We start from the raw sequence: 20503 nt of genomic DNA, 5'->3' as shown, positions 1-20503 counted from the left end.
GATGCGAAGAGCTGACTCACTGGAAATGTCCCTGATGCTGGGAAAGGTTGAGGGCAGGAGGAGAAGGGGACCACAGAGGGTTAGAGGCTGGATGGCATCACTGACACAATGGACATGGGTTTGGGTGGACTCTGGGAGTTGGTGATGGATGGGGAGGCCTGGCGTGCTGCGGTTCATGGGGTTGCAAAGAGTCAGACATGACTGAGTGAGTGAACTGAAGAGTAAATAAGGCATGAAAACACGTCGCATCACACTGTGGCCCGTGGCATGCTGCTGTTCTCGTCACTGTCTTCTGGGCTGAGGATGAAGGGTCTGTGTTATGAAGTCAGCACTGCATGCCTGGTACCGTTTTCAGTGCTTCCTCTGCCAGGACTCTCCTGTGGCCTGTCTGCTTGGAAACTGGGTTTGGGTCTTAGTATCTGATCTTTGCCCTGTAGACCACATGGGTAATTTTTTTCTTTTCTGGAATTTTCCTTTTATCATTTAAACAAAAGATTTATTTTTGGGGGGATGAGATCAGTCATCCTTTGGATGGCCTTGGCCAGCTGTCACTGTCCCCGGGCCCATCTTCATGTGGCTGGCCCTCTGTCCAGAGTGCTGAGGAGGTGGGGGAAGGCTTGGAGGCAAGGGCCCTGATGGGGGCATGGCCGAGGGATCAAGTTCCCTGACCCAGGGACGCCAGCATGTTTGGCCATCCAGCTGGGCAGGATACACAGGTTCTGTAAAATCTCAAGGTTGTCCTTCAAGAAGGCTCCTGGCTCATGTTCTCCGGTCAGTCCAGTCATGTTCCACAGTTGGTCCCCCACTACCCAGGAAGGAAGGTTCAGTTGCCAACTGGGTGTCAGCAGAGAAGGCTGTGATGCGCTGCTGTTGTTTTCACCTGAAATGGTCTCACAGGTGCGCATGGACAGTGGGCAGCTCATTCCCAGGGGTGATCTTAAGGATCTGAGGGGTCTCTGCAGGAATAATACATTCATGTTCTTCTTTCTTGCTAGGACATTTCCCTCCTGTTTCTTTCGCTTGAGAATCTGGATAATTTCCCAAGTTACAAAGACTCATTCTAGAGAAAGCAAGTGGATATTCTTTTCCAGCAATTCACCAAGCTGGCCAACACTACATGTGGGTGGCGGGACTTGTACACTGATATACTAGTTCATTTTCTTCACAGCAACTTTGGCAATTATGTATTTTTATTATTCCCCACCCGACACATGAGGACTGTGAGGCACAGAATGGTTATTTGCTTTGGCCAAGCTTACACAGCTTGAATGTAAAATTGAGGGTTGTATTTAAAGAATGTACTGGCCCATCGGGTTAGGAAACCCTGGGGCCCTGTACAGAGAGCTGTGGAAGGCTAGGGTCTGTTTGCCTTTCTTTTTCTTTGGTAAGAACCAAATTCTCAACCACTGGTGTCTTTATTGTCCTGATGGCAAAGTGAATGTGGTTGTGTTGGCTTTTGCCAGTGTCATAGGGATATTTAAGACTTCATTATGTTATATTTAATAATTATTTAAAAATTTATTCTTATAGGTTAAGATTATGAAAATATACTGATTATTTTTATGTCAGAATAATACAGCTGAGTTATCAAAAACTTAGTTACATGTATTGGCTGTTTTCAGTCTGCATTACTGGGGCATGCCAAACAGTAATAGTCGCACCTGACAGTTAACTAAGCACTTACTATGGGGCGGGCAGCATATTAGATGATTAGCTCATGGACTCTTGAGCCCTGTTCCTATTTTACTATTGGGAACTCAGTCTGACTTCAGATTTTGTGATCCATCCCTTCCACAACAGAAAGCACAATGCTTAGGCTCTAAGCAAAGTTCTATTTAAGTCAGTGATGAATGCAAATGATTATTTTTCAGATTTTAGGTAAAGTATATTTACAGTGAGACTCTTTTAGACAATGTCTCATCCTAAACAATGAGGCTTAATGAAATATGTGTTAAAATGCACCCCACCCCCCACCAATTTGAGGATGTCCCAAGGTAAATTACTTGGTTGATTTTTACAATGGGCATAAACACAATGGGATGATAGACCACACGGATTCAGGTAATGTCTAGATTAAAATTCTAAGCAGTCAAAGAGCATCTTTTGCAAAAGGTTGGATCTCCTGATAAGCTCCAAATTATATTCCCACCTTATTTAAGAATATGTGTTGGCAGGTTTAACAAGATCTTGGCACATTCTAATTTGAGATTTATTACAAGATGTGTGCATGTTTAATAGGGACTTAATTATTCATATCCACATCTTCCTGACAGTAACTTACTTCAGCTGTAGATAAATTCCTGGTGCATTGGGAAATACTGGCTTCTACTATTGAAAAAAAATCTAGTGAAAGGAAGATTAAATGCATATGCAAGAAATTACCCAGGATAATCAGCTCCAGTCAGGCGGGAGCTTTGAATGAGTAAGTTCCCGTGCCCTTTGTGTATGTGCCCCATGACACTATCTAGAGGGCTCTTCTATACCCCTGGCTGGAAGGCCCAGTGTCACAGAGAGTCCAGGCTCTGGAGCCAGGATTATTAGAAGTCAGTTCCAGTTATGTCCTAGGGTTTGAGTGCCCTTGGCCTGATTTCCCGAAGTCTCAAGTCCTCAGCTCCTTTGCATGCAAAAGAGGGTATCTTATGCTTTTCTTCTGAATGGTTGATCTGAAGATGAATCAAAACACCTATTACTTGAGGTGCAAAGTGCATGGTCTGGAAAGTACCAGATGGAAGCTGTCTTCCTTTCCCATTCTCCCCTCACATCATCCATTCCTCTGAGTCCATCTAGTCAAAGCTCTTGAAGGAAACACAGTGGTCATTGTTTTCTATAGAATACAAAAGTAATATGGTTAAATGAGATGCTTGTGAAAATGTGGGGAAAGAGGCACTCCCAGATGCTGCTGGTGTGTGTGAGTTGGTGCAGCCCTTTTAGAGGTCAACTTGTTGATACCCAACAGAATAAAAGGCCTCAGAGCCTTGGTACTTCTGTTTCCTCTGTCTGCGGCACTTTACTCACGATTGCCTGCATGACTCTCTATTTCACTCTTTATTTAGGCCTTGGCTCTGGCATGACTTTCTCAGAGAGGTGGTGCCCTACTGTCCCATGTAGACTAGCGCCACTCATCACTCTATAGATTATTGTCCCCTCTGGTTTCCTCCAGAGCCCTTAACTGTCGGTGACATTGTTACACCATCTCCAAAGCCGCTCACAAAGGCGAGTCCCAAGAAGGCAGGGTCTTTGATTTGTTCCATGCTGTGTGTCCAGCACTGAGGGCAATGATGCATCTGGCACAAAGTGGGCACTTGATGAATAATTGTTGAATAATATAATCACAAGTTATTGCCTTGAAGTTCTGTTTGTGTGAGCATTCCATGGAGCTGGGTGTTACCTTGGGAACCACATATGAACTGTTACTTTGAGCAAAGACAGGTGCTGAGTAGTGTCTTTACATGAGATCTGACTCCCTTGACAAGGAGTGGATGGACCACATTGTCCTGGTCTCAAGGAACAAAGGGCAGCGAACTCAGTGCCCAGAAAGAGTGTGGATTGTCACTGATAGAAAGGTGAAATTTCCCTGTCTTGAAAAGGCGTGTCATGCAAGAGAGGGCTTAGCTGTTGTTATGTACCAGTGACATATGTTGAGAGAGAATGCCACAACCGATTGATAGTGTTTTTAATCAGGAAAATTTATTTTGATTATTTAAAAGTACACAAGTAATCACCATTTTTCTTTTAGAAGATTCTAATTTTACAAGTCTAAAATTATCTGGACCATCTCTAATCTTCAGTTGCTCCCTCCCCCCTGATTTCCTCTCAGAAGATCAGTGCTATTATTAGCTTGCCATCTCTATTTCTAGGCATACTTTTGTGGGTTTACATATGTGTATATAAAACTGAAGGTCTGCAAGTGGATTTGGTAAACGTTTAGCTTCCTGGATGACATGGACCCCTCATTCTTCTTTGGGGATTGTGCCATCAAACTTTTCTGTATGGTTTAGTGATGATAGTATTTTGCTCTTGTTCCTTTGGAAGCTAAATTTAGAATGGAGAAAACTGCTTATGAGATTGTTTGGGGTTCAGATTCTTGTGAGACTATAGGCTTGGACAGGAATTATTATTTTTATTTTTTTTATTGTGCTGAAAGTATATAACTTGAAATCTACCTTATAATTTTTTTTAGTGTGAAGTACAGTTTTACCTGTATGTGCGTTGTTGTACAGCTGAGCTCTAGAATGTTTTTATCTTCCATGAACATTGAACAGCAACTCCAATTTATCCCTTCCTCCAAACCCAGGCAACTATACTAATTCACACTTCTAAGGTTTGACTGTTTTAGATACCTGATAAGTGGAATAAAGGAGTATTTGTCCTTCTGTAACTGACTTACCTCACTATGCATTATGTCATTAAGGTTCATCTCACTAGAGATGGTCATGTGATTTTTGTCCTTCATTCTATCAGTCACATTGATTGGTTTTCATTTGTTGAACCATTCTTGCATCTAAGGGATAAATCTCACTTCATGTATGATCCTTCTAATGTGCTGTTAAATTCAGGTTACTAGTATTTTGTTTAGGATGTTTATATCAATATACATCAGGAATATTGGCCTACAGTTTTATTTTCTTGTATTGTCTTTGTGTGACATTGGTATAGGGTAAAGCTGGCCTCATAAAATAAGTTTGGAAGTGTTCCTATTCAATATTTTGGAAGAGACTGAGAAGGATTGGTGTTGATTCTTTTTTAAATGTTTAGCATTCTCTTTTGAAACCATCTGGTTCTGAGATTTTCTTTTGGGGTAGGTTTCTAATTACTGATTCAATCTTCCTATTCAGTATAGGTCTTTCAGATTTTCTGTTTCTATGTGATTCAGTCTTGCTAGGTTGTCTGTTTCTAAGCATTTTTCTATTTCTTCTAAGTGGCTTATAACTATTCATAGTACTCTCTTACTGTCCTTTTTATTTCTATAAAAGTGGTAATGTTCCCTACCTTTATTTCTGGTTTTAGTAACTGAGGTTTTTTTTTTTGTTGTTGTTGTTGTTGTTAGTCTGGCTAAAGGCTCATCAAGGTTGTTTACCTCTTCAAAAAACCAGCTGTTAGTTTCATTGATTTTTAAAAAATTGTTTTCCTCTTCTCTATTTTGTCTATTTATGCTATAATACTTATTTTCTTCCTTCAACCAACTTTGAGCTTAGTGTTTTCCTAGTTCCTGGTGGTATAATGTTCAGTTGTTTATTTGAGCTCTTTATTCTTTTTAAATGCAGACATTTGCTGCTATATGCTTTGCTCTTAGTATTACTTTTGCTATATCCTATACATTTTTGTATACACTTTTTGGGTTTTAAAGTATTTTCTGATTTCCCTTTTGATTTCTTTGACCCAATGTTGATGTCATTTAATTTCCACATATTTTTAAATTTCTCCATTTTCTTTCTACTCTTGACTTCTAATTTAATTCCATTGTGATACAAAAAGATATCTGATATGATTTCAAACTTCTTAAATTTGTTGACTTACTTTATGACCTACCATGTGATCTTTCCTTGAGAATATTTCATGTACCGCTGAGAAGAATGCGTATTCTGTTCTTGTTGAGTAGAATGTTCTATATGTGTCTATTACTTTAATTTGGTCTTTAGTGTTGCTCTGTTCTTCCATTTCCTTATTGATCTTCGTTCTGGATGATTTACCCATTATTGAAAGTGAAGTATTGACATCTCCTCCTATTACCACGTTGTTACCTTTTCCTTCAGTTCTGTCAGTGTTTGCTTCATATATTTGATTACTCTGATGTTGGATGCATATATAGTCATCCCTCAGTATCCATGCACTTCTGCATATTCCAAAGTCGATGAATGCTCAAGACCTTTATATAAAATGACATAGCACAATGAATACAGACCACAGTTCATATCCACAGATTTCACATCTGCAGATGGAACCTACTGTGCATATAAATTTCAATCCATGGTTGGGTTGGTTGAATCCATGGGTGCAAGCAAGGAGGGCCCATGATATGTTTATTTAAAAAAATCCCTGTGTAAGTGGACCCATGTGGTTCAAACCTGTTCTTCAAGAGTCAAATGTATATTTAAATTTGCTATATCTTCCTGGTGAATTGACCTTTTTATCATCATGTAATGTCTTTCTTTGTCTCTTGTGACAATTTTTATCTTAATGTCTATTTTGTGTGATATAATTATGTAGTCCCTGCTCCCTTTTGGTTGCTATTTGTGTAGAATATATTTTTCCATCCTTTTGCCTTTGGTCTATGTATGTCCTTAAATCTTGAGTGAGTCTGTTTTAGACAACATGCAGTTGGATTTAAAAAGAAATTCATTTAGAGACTCTTTTGACCAGTGAATAATTACTCAGAGGGTAGGGCTTAATATTGTCACTTAAAAATTGTTTTATTTCTTTCTTGTAGCTTCTTCATCCTTATTTCCCTGTTTTCCCCTTGCTGTATCCCTTTTTTTGTGTGTTTTTTTTTTTTTAAATTTGTAGTGTTATTCTTTGATTTCCTTCTCAGATAATCTCTTTGTGATTATTATGAGACTTAAATAAAACATAGTTGTGACAATCTATTTTGAGCTGATACCTTCAATTACATATAAAAACTACCCTTTTACTTCTCCCCCCATGGATTTTGTATTATTGATATTACAAATTATATCTTTTTATTCTGTGCATCCACTAATTTTAGTCCTTTTTGTTCTTTTGTCTTTCAACTGCTTTACTAGAATTAAAGATGATTTATGCACCACCGTCACAGTATTATAATATTCTATATTTCTATATATATTTACTCTTGCTGATGAGCTTTATACTTTGATATGCTTTCTTCTTTCTATATAGCATCCTTTCATTTCAACTCAAAGGATTCTCTTTAGCATTTGCTGTTGCACAGGTCTAATGGTGATAAACTCTTCTAAGCTTTTGTCTCAGAAAGTCTTTATTTCTCCTTCACTTTTTGAAGGACAGTTTTGCTCGATACAATATTATTGGTTGGCAGTTTTATTCTTTCAGCTTATGAAATATGTCATCCAACTGCCTTCTGTCCTGCAAGGTTTCTATTGAGAAATCTACTGATAGTCTCTCAGGAGTTCCTTTGTACCTCTTGAGTCACTTTTTTTCTTGACACTTTCAAGCTTTTTTCTTTTTTTTAACTTTTAAACAATATTATTATAATATATCTCATTGTGGATTCCTTTGAATACATCTTTCTGGGATCTATTTGACTTCTTCAATCTGGAAGTCCGTATCCTTCCCCAGTTGGGAATTTGCAGCTGTTATTTCTTCAAATAATGCTTTCTGCTTTTTCTCTTTTGGGAACCCTAAAATGTGTTTATTAATCCTCTTCCAAGTATCCCATCACTCCTTCAGCCTTTCTTTACTCTTTCTAATTTCTTTTTTTACTTGTTCCTCTAACTGGGTGATTTCAAATGATATCTCTTTAAGTTCTTGGATTTTTCTTTTGCTTGATCAAATCTATTGCTAAATTTTTCAATTCATTTTTTTGGTCCTTCAGCTCCAGATTTTTGACTTGGTTTTTCTTACAGTTATCTATCTCTTATTGATATTCTCATTTTGTTCATGAATCATTTTCCTGAGCTTGTTAAAAATCATTATGATGGTTATATTGAATTCTTTGTTAGGTAATTCAAATTCATCTATCTTCGTTATTTGCGGCTTAGTTTCTGGAGATTTATTTTGTTCCTTTGATTGGGCCATGTTTCCTTGTTTCTTCATGTGACTTGTAGCTGTGCGTTGGGATGTGTGCATTTGGAAAAGAAAGTCATATCTTTCAGCCTTTACAGATTTGCATCATACAGGGAAAGAACTTCATCAGTCAGCGAGACTAGAGATTTAGGGAGCCTCTCAAATCTTTTTTGGAAATGTGTAATCTCTGGGCTTGTACTTTTTCAGGACTTTCTTGTCTCTTGATCCCTCTGGTGTCCGTCCATGGCACTGCAGATTCTTTGGCACTGCTGAAAGTCACTGAGTTCTGGTTTGTTCTCTGTGGCCCCCAGGTACTAAAAGTGTGCCATGCCTGTCAGTGCTCTGAGTCACCTGAGACATAAACCAGTTCCCCAGGCAGCCCTCCACAAAGCTGGAATGTTTGATGCAGGGGGGAGCCACAGGCTGGGCACCTTCTCCTAGTTGCAGAGAGCTGTGTCAGTTTCTTTCTGCAGCATTACAGGTTCTCTGGTGTTGCCGCAGCTGCCGAACTCTTTCCTGTTCTCTGCTGCCCCCAGGCATCCAAGGGTATTCTGTTCCTCATCAGTGCTCTGAATTGGGTGAGACAGAAACCACTTCCGTGGGCAGCCCCCTGAAAAGTCAGAGCACTGATGGATGTTCCACTGTTCTCTCCCCCTTCCAAGGGAAAAGCTCCAAGTAGGGATTCTCCTCCCAATGGTGAGTAGTGCCAAGTTGAGGGAGGGGCTGACATGGTTGCAATGAAATGAATTTTACCACCTCGTTTAAGGCATTTGTTTTGGGCTTTGAGCTTGCCAAGGGTACTACAACTTTCTGATTGATTCATGGATTTATTATAAAGATTTTTTGGACCATATATTGTTCTTAAGTTGGATTTTCTGCTGGGGAATGAAGCCTGGGACTTTCTGTTTTGCCATCTTACTGATGTCACTTGAACACAAAGTATTGTTTTATGGCATTTGCTGAAATTGTAATGCTGCATTACTCAACTGGTGTCATAGCTAGTTTTATAATTGATGTCTTCCAAGAAACCATTTTATAAGTATTAAAAAAGACTTTCTCTTCAAGGGATGTCAATCTATTACTTATAATGAGCAATAAACATATCGGAAAATGTGTTGGATGAAAGAAAGTGGTAATAAATGGCTTTAAATTAATAGGTATTTCATCCAACACTAGGCACAGACTGTTGCTTGCAAATCAATTAAAGGCCAAAGGAGAGCTGAATCATTGAACTCTCTCTGGGTTTTTGCTCACAGAGGTTTTCCTCCAAATGTAGTTTATCTGGGAAATCATGAGTTCTCAGTTCTCCAGGGAGAGGCAGCTTAAAATTCAGCTGGGTAGTTTCATGATGTCTCAAACAGGCTCCATAACCTTCATGATATACAACCTTGTAATTTGTGTGCACCTTGTCTTTTCTCTGAGGCAGAGATTCAACACACTTGAACTGCTGAGGTGGAGAAAGTGACTTATTAATGTTTCTTAGCTTACAACTGCGTCCGTTGGCAAATTTTAGGGGCAGAAATGTGACTTGCATGCCCTAGGTAAAATGGTGTTCATGAGACCTCCTTTGTGACTGAGCAAGTGTGTAAGTGAATGAAGTTTTATTTCCTGCAGAGAAGCAGGTGAATCAGTCAGCACATCCACATCACTGGTGTCTCTGCCCTGGGTGGCATGTCTTGGGGTTAGGAAGAAATTCTATCTCAAGTCAGGTGAAATGTCCAAAACAAGCCTGCTCTGTGATTTCCCATGAATGCTCTTGTTTTTTGAGTCCTATTTATGTGAGCCCTGCTTATGACAGAGGGAAGATTCACCAGTGGGCAATGCTTGTTTCCTCTTCAATTTCCCTTTTTGTCAGAGGGAGCTTTTCTTAGTGACATCCTGAGTCTGTTTCTTTTCCCACTTCAGGTACACTTGACCATCTAAACAATTATCTGGTTCATCACTCAGAAGAAACCTAGTTATAGGGAGAATCACCTTGAGCCTCTTACCCCTTCTCAAGACACTGAGAGCGGTTCCTAGGGGAGAGAAATGAGAAGACAAAGCCTCTCATGATGATCAGGTGGTCCTTTACTCCTGTGCCTGGAAATAAGAATTCTGCTTTCATTCTAGACAATAGTGTGATAAATTTTTAAAAAATATAATTTAAAGACAGCTTTTTCTTTATTCTCAGGTAGTCGATAGCTCGCAATTTAAATGAGCTAGGTTTATGGATGGCTGCAGAAATCCTCCTCACTCAAACCCATATCTATCCATCAGGTACCATGTATCACTTTACTGTGGAGGCAGCAAGGGGACAGCTCATCAGGATTGCCCCAGTGGAATGTTATGATAGAAAAAGAGAGGAATAGATTACATATTTATGTGGTCTTTGAAAATGCAGTGGGACAGGAAGATTGCCTGTAACGTCTGCAGTTACATTAAGTGTCTATTAACCTTCACTGGTTGCAAATGTCTGGCGAATACGTTTGTGCCTGTGTGTGTTGTGTGGCTTGAAAAATTAATGAGACTCTTCAAATAATCAAATTAGAAGTATTTGTTACCCTCAGTTCTGGTGAGCTATCAAAACAGAACTGGGTACAACTCAAAAATAAAGTGTCTGCCAAGAGAAAGAAAAATATAAATTGCTGGGTGGGATGGGGTGGGAAATTATACTGTACAGATCTTGGAAGCTGGCTTCATTTGATAGAGTAAAAGAAGAGAAAATATGCCTGTTGTAACTCGGTTTCATTTGCGGATCATGGTTGGTGGATTATCTCTTTTGTCGTAAATGCATCACACTGCTGAAGGAGGTAGCCTTTGCAGTAATGTTTTATCTTTGTGGGTGTCACACTTTTCCCCAGCCCACTGACTCATCAGGTTGGTTTGCCAGACATGATAAAGAACAGTACCTGCTAAACCAAACCTTCACTTCCTTAATGAAACAGGATGTTTTGAAGTTGCTCTTTGGATAAAGACAGTTTGAACTGGTTGCTTTTTGTTAGTCACACCAGCAAATGCTTTAATTTTGTAAACAGTCCCACCTAACTTTCATAAATCACCCTCCATTCATTTTTGAAACTCACTCATTCCTGATGAGCTGAAAGCTATGTTCTCCCTAGTATCCTGCACTGCACAGGAGCAGTAGCCTTATAAGTCAGCGATGAATCCTTGGATTCTAGCAATTTCACTGTAGGACCAGTAATAGAGGCCCTTTCTGCTTTGGTTTTAACTTTTTTTTTTTTTTTTTACACAAAGCCTTAAAATGTATCTGGCTGTCATGCAAGCTGGAGAGGAGACCAGAGCTGTGGGTTGGTGAGCGGGACTATCTGTAGGAGCTCAGTATTCAACTCTGCTGGCGGAGCGGCCCCTCTGCCTCAGCCACACAGCCCGAGGAGGAGCAGGTGCATTGTGCCAGGGCCCACAGAAGACAGGTGGACTGCTCTTCTGCCCAACTCAGTGACCATTCAAAGCCCTTATCAGTGTGGAAAAAAGCATAATCCTCAGAAGGATGCAGAGTGTCCCCCGTCTTCTGTGACAAGGTGCTGCAGGGGCTCTGGCCCTGTCATGGATCTTCTCCAAAGGCAGGTGGGTTTGCTCTCTAGTGGGACACAGCAGGCCCACACTCAGCCCAGAAACCGTGTTATTCTAATTGTGAAATGAGAAAAACGACATGTGGTGAGTTCGGCTAATTGATCTGTGGAGTTCTGGTTTCCTGCGATTTAAGACTCCGTCCGGAGCATGAATGAAATATGCAGAGGGCGAGGAGCTAGAGATGAAGCCTGCAGGGAAAAAAGTCTTTAGAATGGGGCTCGCTGTGTACAGTTCTGAACTCCCGGAATTTGAAAGCAGTGGCAGCTGTTCGTGCCTCTGTGGCTGGGGCCAGGTTGTTGGGGGTGAGCCGTGTGAGCCTTGGGTCCTGGCTGTGACTGGGAGTCTGCAGAGAGGGGAGTAGGACTGGGGGCTCCCGGCTTTGCAGGACTGAAGCTTCACTCTCTGATTTTTTGGAATCTTAATACCAAGCATCAGGAGATGTTCTCATGACATAGCTGAGAGAAGGGACAACTCCAAGTGCTTAGGCATGAAAAACAGAGGTGGTTTTTTTTGAAAAGAAGAGGATTAGCTGAAGCTAGCTGGGCCCCCAGCGACTCCAACCTCACCTCTCAGAGCGTGCCCTGCTTTCCAGCCGCCTCCACATCACCCGGGGGGCTTATTAGAAATACAGACTGACTCTAGGGCTCTAGCCCTACTGAATCAAAATCTGCATCTTAAGCAGCTCCCCCGGAGATCTAAAGACCCCGTAAAATCTGACAGGCACTAAGGGAAGGGCAAGCCATTGCCCTCTGGCAGCAGATCTTTATGGAAACCCAACCTCGCCACGCTGCTAGTTCTGGATGCAGTGAGAGGAGGCAGACTTTATGGAAACCCAACCTCGCCACGCTGCTAGTTCTGGATGCAGTGAGAGGAGGCAGACTGTGCCTGGTCTTCGGGAGTTTACTGTCTAGAAGGAGGTGGCAAATAATGAAAACGAGACAAACTCATCTCATGGGTGTATTCTGAGAGTCTCAAGCCTTCAAGGCAACAGCAGGGGGCCCACCCTCTGTGCGCTGGTGGCAGGCATCCTGGTGTGGAGGACTTCTTTCCCTCCAGTGTAGAGCAGAGGGACCCCAGGAAGGGCTAAGCCCGTCCCAAATGCTGATTTCGTATGTGCAAAATGCAGGGGAGAAGCATATCAGTGTCACAGGCTAAGATCACTCAGTAAGGGCTTGTTGACTAGCTACTATGTACCGAAACCTCACTTGGTGTAGAGTTGAAGACAAATCACAGCTCACAGCTTCAGGGGGTTGGCCTCTGGGGTGAAGAGGGAATTTCTGTCCTGTGGAAACTGAATTGGGCAGGGCGCCTGAGGACTGGCACAGAATTCTGTCTGGGTGCATCCTGGAAGGCCTCCTAGTGGAGACAGATGGATTTTCAGTTGAGACGATTCAACTATTCATGGGCATAGCTCCAGCTTCCGAGAGTCTTTGCTTCTCTCAGAGCTGTGGACGGTCATTGCTGAGTCTTGCAGAGGAGAGTTGGCCTGATGGAGTTGCCGGGGTGAGCAGACAGAGGAGGGATCTGGTTTTAGAGAAGCTTCAGAATTTCTCGTGTGGTTGGGTCTGGTGCCTGATAGCAACATGCCTAAATGTTCCTGAAGGCAACTCATCTTTGCTGGTTGTTGAAACCAGGCCAGTGCACATGGATGGACAGATGACTTTCAGAGCTGCTGACCTCACTCAAGGTGTGAGACAGGCTGGGGTTCTCCTGGGAGCCTTGTTTGTGGAGTGCCTGCTTGGTGCTGTGCTCAGGAGGAGATGGGGTTAGGGGAGTGAAGAGGGAAAACAACCATGACAGGATCTGTATGTCTTTTTAAATAAAGTGAAAGTGGCTCAGTCGTGTCCGACTCTTTGCAACCCCAGGGACTATACAGTCCATGGAATTCTCCAGGCCAGAATACTGGAATGGGTAGCTTTTCCCTTCTCCAGGGGATCTTCCCAGTCCAGGGATCGAACTTGGGTCTCCCGCATTGCAGGCAGATTCTTATCCAGCTGAGCCACAAAGGAAGCCCAGGAATACTGGAGTGGGTAGCCTATCCCTTCTCCAGTGGATCTTCCTGATCCAGGAGTTGAAACGGGGTCTCATGCATTACAGGCAAACTGTTTACCAACTGAGCTGCAAGGGAAGCCAAATAAATAAATAAATAAATAGATAGATAGGTAGGTAGATAGATAGATAGATTAGATAGATAGATAGATAGATAGATAGATAGATAGATAGGCTTTTAAATAAAGCCAGGGTATAAATCAATAGCCAAGGATTCCACCTGGGGAGAAACACTGGATGTGACAAATTTGAATGCTAACTATTTTTCATAGAGAATGGGATGTGCTCTCTGTACCTTTTGTGTGGTGTTCCTAATGAATTTTTTAAAATCCCCAAAGAAACTTTGATTATCTTTGATGTACAGGTGAGGACAGTGAGGCTCAGAAAGGTTGTGAGAGGCCAAGCTGGGATATGAACACAGCTTTGTCCCATGGAAGGTTCTGTCTTCTTCCTGGTGTGTTACATATCAGTTTTCAATCAAGCCAGAGAAGCTGGTTGGTGTTACTCTAGTGCGAAGATGGGAGTGTTGGTGAGGCTGGATTTTGGAGCTCTTTGAACCAGGTTAGTTAGGAATTTCCCAGTGTTATATGAGGGAGTGGTGTTTCCTTGTCCTTTATTTGCCAGTGAGCAGTGATGGGAGTGGGTGGCTCGCTAAGTGAAGTAAGCCCAATAGGGGAATGAAGTGGGTGCTGCTTGTTAGGAGCAGAGAGGCCCTTCCAGATCTCCTGATGGTAGGCTTACAATCAAAAGAATCAAGCCCCAGGGTAGGGAAGCCTGAGGGGTAGGGCTCCAAGCCTGAAGCCAGACCAAACTGAGAAGGTGCAGGGACCAGGAGTACCCCCTGAGAGAGAGGCTGGATGTCAGCAGGTTGGGGGGTGGGCGGACAGGATCCATCTGAAAGGACAGGCAGCTAGCTCTGCATCTCTGGTGAGGAGCCTCTGTCAGTCCCATTGCTACTCCCTTCCATGGGAAGCATTTGCAAGTGGTAGTGGGTATCTTTCTCCCCCAACCTCCACGTTCTCCCCCCGCCGAGTCCTGCAGTAAACAACTCAAGATAGCAAGGAGAACGCTTCCTTTTCCTGTCTTGCCCGAACATAGCGCCTCAGTCCAGGGAACTCTGAGGCACCTGTGGGGGGAGCCAGTAGGGCAGACTGGGCTGCCGGCCAAGGAGTGGACGACAGCTTGGATAGACTCGAGCCCTTCTTTCCCAGAGCCTTAGTAAGTATGCAGGGTGGCGGTTTGTTCCGGGAGTTCAGAGGAAGGAATGAGTCAGGTTCCTTTCGAGGGGTTGGAACTGGGGCCATTGGTGACCCTTGCGTTGGTTGGGTGGCCCAGACACCCAGACTTCTCTCCAGCTATTGTGGAACCAGCGCTTGCAGCAGGCAAAGCACCTTCTGCAGCGAGATGCCAGGCTGGGCTCTGCCCTTTCTCTCTTCTGCTTCATCCTCCTGGCAAAGCCTGCCTCTTGTGTGTGGCCACACCTCATCCCTGCTTCCAGCCAGAGGAGGGAGTGTCCTGCAATGCACCGAGTGAACTTGTTTATTAGGGACGGGTTGATGTGTTCCCTCTTCAGTTTCAGCAAAGCATGTTTGATACTTAGTAAAACTCACACATTCCCACTGGGTTCTTAGCAGAGACTCTAATGGTGGGGAGTTTAGGTGCTTTGGGGAACAGATGGAAGGGATGCATTTTAGTTCAGGATTCCTAGGCCCCCTAGGGCTTCCCAAGTGGCTCACATGGTAAGGAAGCTGCCTGCAGCACCAGGAGTCCCAGGTTCAATCCCTCTGTAGGGAAGATTCCCTGGAGAAGGAAATGGCTACCCACCCTCGTATTCTTGCCTAGAGAATCCCAGGGACAGAGGAGCCTGGTGGACTAGAGTCCATGGGGTCACAAAGAGTCGGGCACGACTGAGTGACTAACACCTAGGCCCCGCCCTCTGTGACCCCACGTAGCTGGACCATGTTCCCCTGCTGGTCCAGCCTGTCTCTGATCCAGGGTGCTTCATGGGAGGACGTTCACACAGGGTCCTCAGGATTGGAACTTAGTCCAGCCGATGATGGAAACACAGGCCTGGCCTGGCTTAGGAGTCGCCGTTGTGCGTGTGGCTCCAGTTGTACTGATCGTCTCCTAAGTGGGCATTTCCCTTCGCGGAGTATTTGCTCCTCAGTGAAGTTCTCCTACCACAGTGGGACCTTCTGTTGGTGGAATATTTATCAGATGGGGATGGCGAAAAGGAGCATGGGATAGGAGGTTGGAGCCAAGAAAATGTTTGTTCTCAGATCCTCAAGACTGGAGCCCCAGTGGATCTCTGTGTTGCTTCCTGGCTGCCAGACCAGGGTACTTGCTGCTTCTTGACGAATTCAATTTCCCAACCCAAACCACCCTAGGCTCCCGCTGTCTGTGGGCTCCTGTGCTGGCGCTTCTTGGCGTGGTCTACATTATAACTTAGTTGCTGAATTTGGATTAGGAGCAAAAATAACAATAATCAAACTTGCACCATCCTCACAGGTATGGTGACAAAGGGCCCTGAATGTTGATGGCCTGGTTTTCCCAAGGCATTCAGCCATTTTCTGCTTTATTCTCAAAACCTCCTGGAGGAGAGACTCATTGCTTGAAGGATGCTACTCTCATTTGAGTGCTTCTGGGATGAAACTGCGGGGATCTGTGATCCTCTGAGGTCACAAGCCAGGTCAGGGCAGAGCTGAGGCCAAACCCAGTGTCTGGAACCTGCAGTGTTCCTTTTCTCGTCATGTCAACTCTGAGAGAAGGCTGTCCTGAGCCTGGAGGTGGGAACACTCTCAGCGCTGTCTTGCTGTTGGCAGTTTAAGGGAGCTGAATTTGAATATGGAGCCACATTTGAGGGGGTTTCCAGACAGTTTTTGCAATGAGATGTGTCTCCGATCCCTTTGAAAAGGAAGTACCCTAAAGAAATGACATATTAATGCAGCAACATGCCAAGTGATGAAACGGTTTTCACACTTCCAAATACCTGAGTACCTGCTTCTTCCAGCTTGGATGTAGAAATGGAAGACTAACTTTTGTCAGACAGTAACACCTAATTAATTCAGATGAGCTAGGTAAATGAGGGCGCACGCATACCCTGGGATCCTATATAACTGCTCAGATGATGCAGTATGATATTTAATGACATGGGGAAAAGTTCACGCTTTATTAAATATAAAATGCAAGTTACAAAAGAGTAGGTACAAAATTATCTTATTTTCTTGTAATATAAAAAAAGTGTAGATAGAAATTGACACATCAGGCCTCAGATGTGAATGGTGGTTTTTCCCAGAGTTCACATTGCAGATGATGGTTGTTTTTTATTTCTGTATGTTGGTTGTTTTTAGTATACATGTGATAGTTCTCAAATAAGAGGGAAAAAAGCAATAAAAGTATAGTGTGTCTATAAAGATTAGGCTTGAGAAAAGAAGGGAGTTGATACTTGGAACTTAAAAGTTTGTTGGACAAATGACTTGTATTTACAGATGAAAAAGCTGAGCGTCAGCAAAGTGGGAGTAACCTCATCTGTACTACAGACTTGTTGAAATTATCAAATGAGAATGTCTCTGAAGAATCTAAAACATTAATATTATTTAATATTTTCCAGGTGCTTTTAATAGATAGGATCGAAAGCCAGTCATTAGCATGGAGCTCAGGAATAGACATCAGTTTGGCCTATCTTCTTTTCCCAAACCCTCCCCCAAATAATCTAAGTGTTAGTCGCTCAATCGTGTCTGATTCTTTTGTACCCTGTGGACTGTAGCCCACCAGGCTCCTCTGTCCATGGACTTCTCCAGGCAAGAATACTGGGATGGGTAGACATTTGTTTCTCTAGGGGATCTTCCCGACCCTGGGTCTCTCACAGTGCAGGCAGATTCTTCACCATCGGAGCCACCAGGGAAGCCCAAATAATCTAAGGCAGTGTCTAATACATAGTAAGTGCATAGAAAAGAGTCACCCATCATTTTCCGAAATCAGGGTTTTACCTCTGATTGCGGTAAAACTGTGATGTTCTGCAGAAAGTAGGAAAAAGAAATGACCTTGAATTTGTCCCTTTGGATTCGTTATGTTTGTTAAACCAACACCAGAAGCTCTGTGTTATGGCCTGAGAGATTAGTATCCACTTTGAAACATGTGCTGTTTAAAAGGAAAACAACAGAAATTTCTAGACCAGCCTGTAAGAGATTTGTTCTTGAATGAGCAGAGGGCCTGCCCCCAGGCCTGTCCTCTCTCAAGGAATGCCTCTGTTTGGGAACAGAGCGATCCTTCTGTTATCTTCTGTTGCTGTTCAGCTACTAAGTCTCATCAGATTCTTTGAGACCCCATGGATGGCAGTGAGCCAAGCTCCTCTGTCCTTCACTATAACCTGGAGTTTGCTCAAACTCATGTCCATTGAGTTGGTGGTGCCATCCAACCATCTCGTCCTCTGTCGTCCCCTTCTCCTCCTGCCCTCTGTCTTTCCCAGCATCAGGGTCGTTTCCATTGAATCAGCTCTTCACGTCAGGTGGCCAAAGTATTGGAGCTTCAGCATCAGTCCTTTTAATGAATATTCAGAGTTGATTTCCTTTAGGACTGACTGGTTGGATCTCCTTGCAGTCCCTTGGGCTAATAAGTGCCAAATTGATTTTAACACCATGTCTTACCTGCATCTGGGGGAGGCAGCCCTTTCTCATGTTCAGCCCATAGCCTCTCATTTCCTGGGTTGCTTTTGCAGTATTTCATGGACATTACTCAGTAGAAAATAGCTAGTAATGTTTGCTAAATTATTAATTCGTTAATAAACCCATTAAACTCTTGCTGCTTTGCAGTGATTCATGATGGGGTCTCCTCCTCCGCCGGCTCTGTCATTCCCAGTCACGGATTCCCCTGCCACGGAGCAGAGCAGGGTACGGCTGGGGGAGATGCTGATGAATTGTTGCATGACAGAGCTTTACAGTAGATATTTTGTGCAAGTTCCTTTTTTATCACAGAAAGAAAGCTCCACAGAGGAGGCCACCTCATCAATGTATGTTACTGTTTTGATGATTAATGATTCCGGTGTGTTGATCCACCCTATTTTCTTCAAAACAATTATTTCAACTGTAATCTCCCTTGGGGAATTGCTTCTTATGGTTAATAAATCAGTCAACAATATAAAATTCTTAAGTGAAAATGACACTAGTGTGATTCCACCTGAGTGCTGTTAAAAATTATGCTGTGGTGTTTATAATTGCAGCGAGGTTGGCTTTTTTCATGAGTTGAAAAAAAAAAAGACTTAGTGTCACCCACTTAAATGGGAGGGACGGAGGCTAATATTTGTAGAGCCCTCTTGTGCTAGGAGCTATGAAGCACTTGGTAAACATTTTCTCCTTTAATCCTTATGAGAATTGTTTTAAGGAGGTTAGTATTATGTCCCTGTAGAGAAGTGACTCAGAGAGGTTCAGGTCACTTGCTTTGAGGCACACGGCTACAAGTGGCATACAACCTGAATGTGAACCAGAGGCCCTGAATCCAATTAGGTGTTTGTGCCTCTGGGGCTATTGTGCAAGAGGCAGGCATTTTCATATGAGGGTTCCTTGATGACAAGATAGACGACATCTCTGTGTACAGAAGACGTTGAATAACAACCATTTGCAGAATGCCTGTGATGTGTTGGCTCCATTAGTGAAAGCTGGCGCTGTGAATGGTAGGGGAGCCCAATGTCCGAGTCCCTGCTATGGGACAGCTTTAACACCATGTGCTTTACCTGAGTTTTCTTATTCAATCTCTGTGATAATCCTTTGTGATAGCTGTCTTGAGGACACACAGATTTGAAGTGGCAGAACCAGGATTTGGTACTCAGAAGGGAATGGCAACCCACTCCAATATTATTGCCTGGAGAATCCAATGGTCAGAGGAGCCTGGTGGGCTACAGTCATGGAGTCGCAAAGAGTTGGACATGACTGAGTGACTAACACTTGACCTTCTTATGAACAGATAATTACGGTTAGTGGGAATCATGGCATAACATGGTCAACACAAGGAGAAGATCAGTGTATTTAGCAAACATGTATGGTGTGTCTTTTGCTTGTGCCAAGAATAAAGGAAGCAAGTACACTTGGGAAAGGTAATAGCATCGGCTGAGAAGGGTGGGAAGGCTTCTGGAGGAGGAGCTATCTGCTTTGTTTTGTAGGAGGAAGCAGGAGGGAGCTGGAGGAGAAGTGGCCGGTGAGGTCAGAGTCCTCAAGACAAGTCTGGGGCCACCAGGAGAAGACCACAGAGTGGGTACATGGTCCCTGTTATCTGAGGAGGAATTCTAATGATTCTCTGCCACCCTTTCTCATGGCTCACACCATTTTCCTGTGGGTTCCTTGCTTCCCCCTCCTCCTGCCAGGAACACGGTTGGAAAGCCATCTCCATGAGGAGTCTGTCTAAGGCCCAGAAGACAGACAGATGGCAGTGGGATAGGTGATCTTTCACTTCTCCCTGAAGATCAGTCTCCTTTTAGTGATATTTTTCCCCACAATAGAATTGCACCCCCCACCTTTTGGCGTTCCAGTAGAAAAGTAATTCCTACTTATTACAAAAGAATCAGACTCATCAGAGAAATACAAGGAAGTTAAAAAAAAAATCATCTCACCACCTGGAGATAACCATAATCAAAATTTCATGTATATTTAGGTTTTTTAAATGCATTTTTCCAGTGATTAAGTGAACTTGCCTCTCACTGTTTTTTCCAAAGTATAATACTGTTTCATAATCTTCTTATTCTTTTAACCATAGAGTCACTCAGTCATCTCTATATGTCTATACATTCAGGTATGTGTGTCATTGTTTTTGCTGAGTGCTCCGTTGAATGGCTGTGTAGTGGATTCTTCTGAAGATGGTGTATCAGTCAGGGTCCAGATAGGAAAAAAGAAACCACATATGGTATTCTCAGTGGAGAAAACTGAATATAGAATGTTGATTACATGGGAGATGGAAGAGTTGACAGGACCAGAAAGTTGTTCCCCTCCTGGGCTAGGACACATGGGAGGAGGTGGCGGAGCCAGAGGCCAGCAGCCAGGGCCGTGGCGAGGGTGGCCCTGCCTGAGCTGGGACCGTGGCAGGTTGGGTCACGGCTGAGACAGAATGACTGCTGTGATGTCACTGGGAGCAGGGGAGACGGGGGGAAACACCCCGGCTTCTCCCGTCCCCAGCCCTC

At 43.3% G+C, this 20503-nt stretch overlaps 1 protein-coding gene across 2 annotated transcripts in view; it reads left to right on the top strand.

Moving 5' to 3' along the window:
* The window catches only part of SPOCK1 (SPARC (osteonectin), cwcv and kazal like domains proteoglycan 1), a 564476-nt gene that overhangs the window by 173442 nt on the left and 370531 nt on the right, over nucleotides 1–20503 (top strand). The window contains exon 1 of one of the 2 annotated variants that reach the window (XM_020873556.2): nucleotides 3465–3563. The exons of the other annotated variant lie outside the window; for it this stretch is intronic. Within the exon in view, the coding sequence (XP_020729215.2) occupies nucleotides 3480–3563 (84 nt within the window). The 5' untranslated portion in view covers nucleotides 3465–3479. Of the gene's footprint in view, nucleotides 1–3464; nucleotides 3564–20503 lie in introns of those variants that run through there. 2 annotated transcript variants of the gene reach the window in all.

This window comes from Odocoileus virginianus, chromosome 3 (assembly GCF_023699985.2).
Source record: "Odocoileus virginianus isolate 20LAN1187 ecotype Illinois chromosome 3, Ovbor_1.2, whole genome shotgun sequence".
Lineage (NCBI taxonomy): Eukaryota > Metazoa > Chordata > Mammalia > Artiodactyla > Cervidae > Odocoileus > Odocoileus virginianus.
This window is presented reverse-complemented; position numbering and strand designations above follow the sequence as displayed.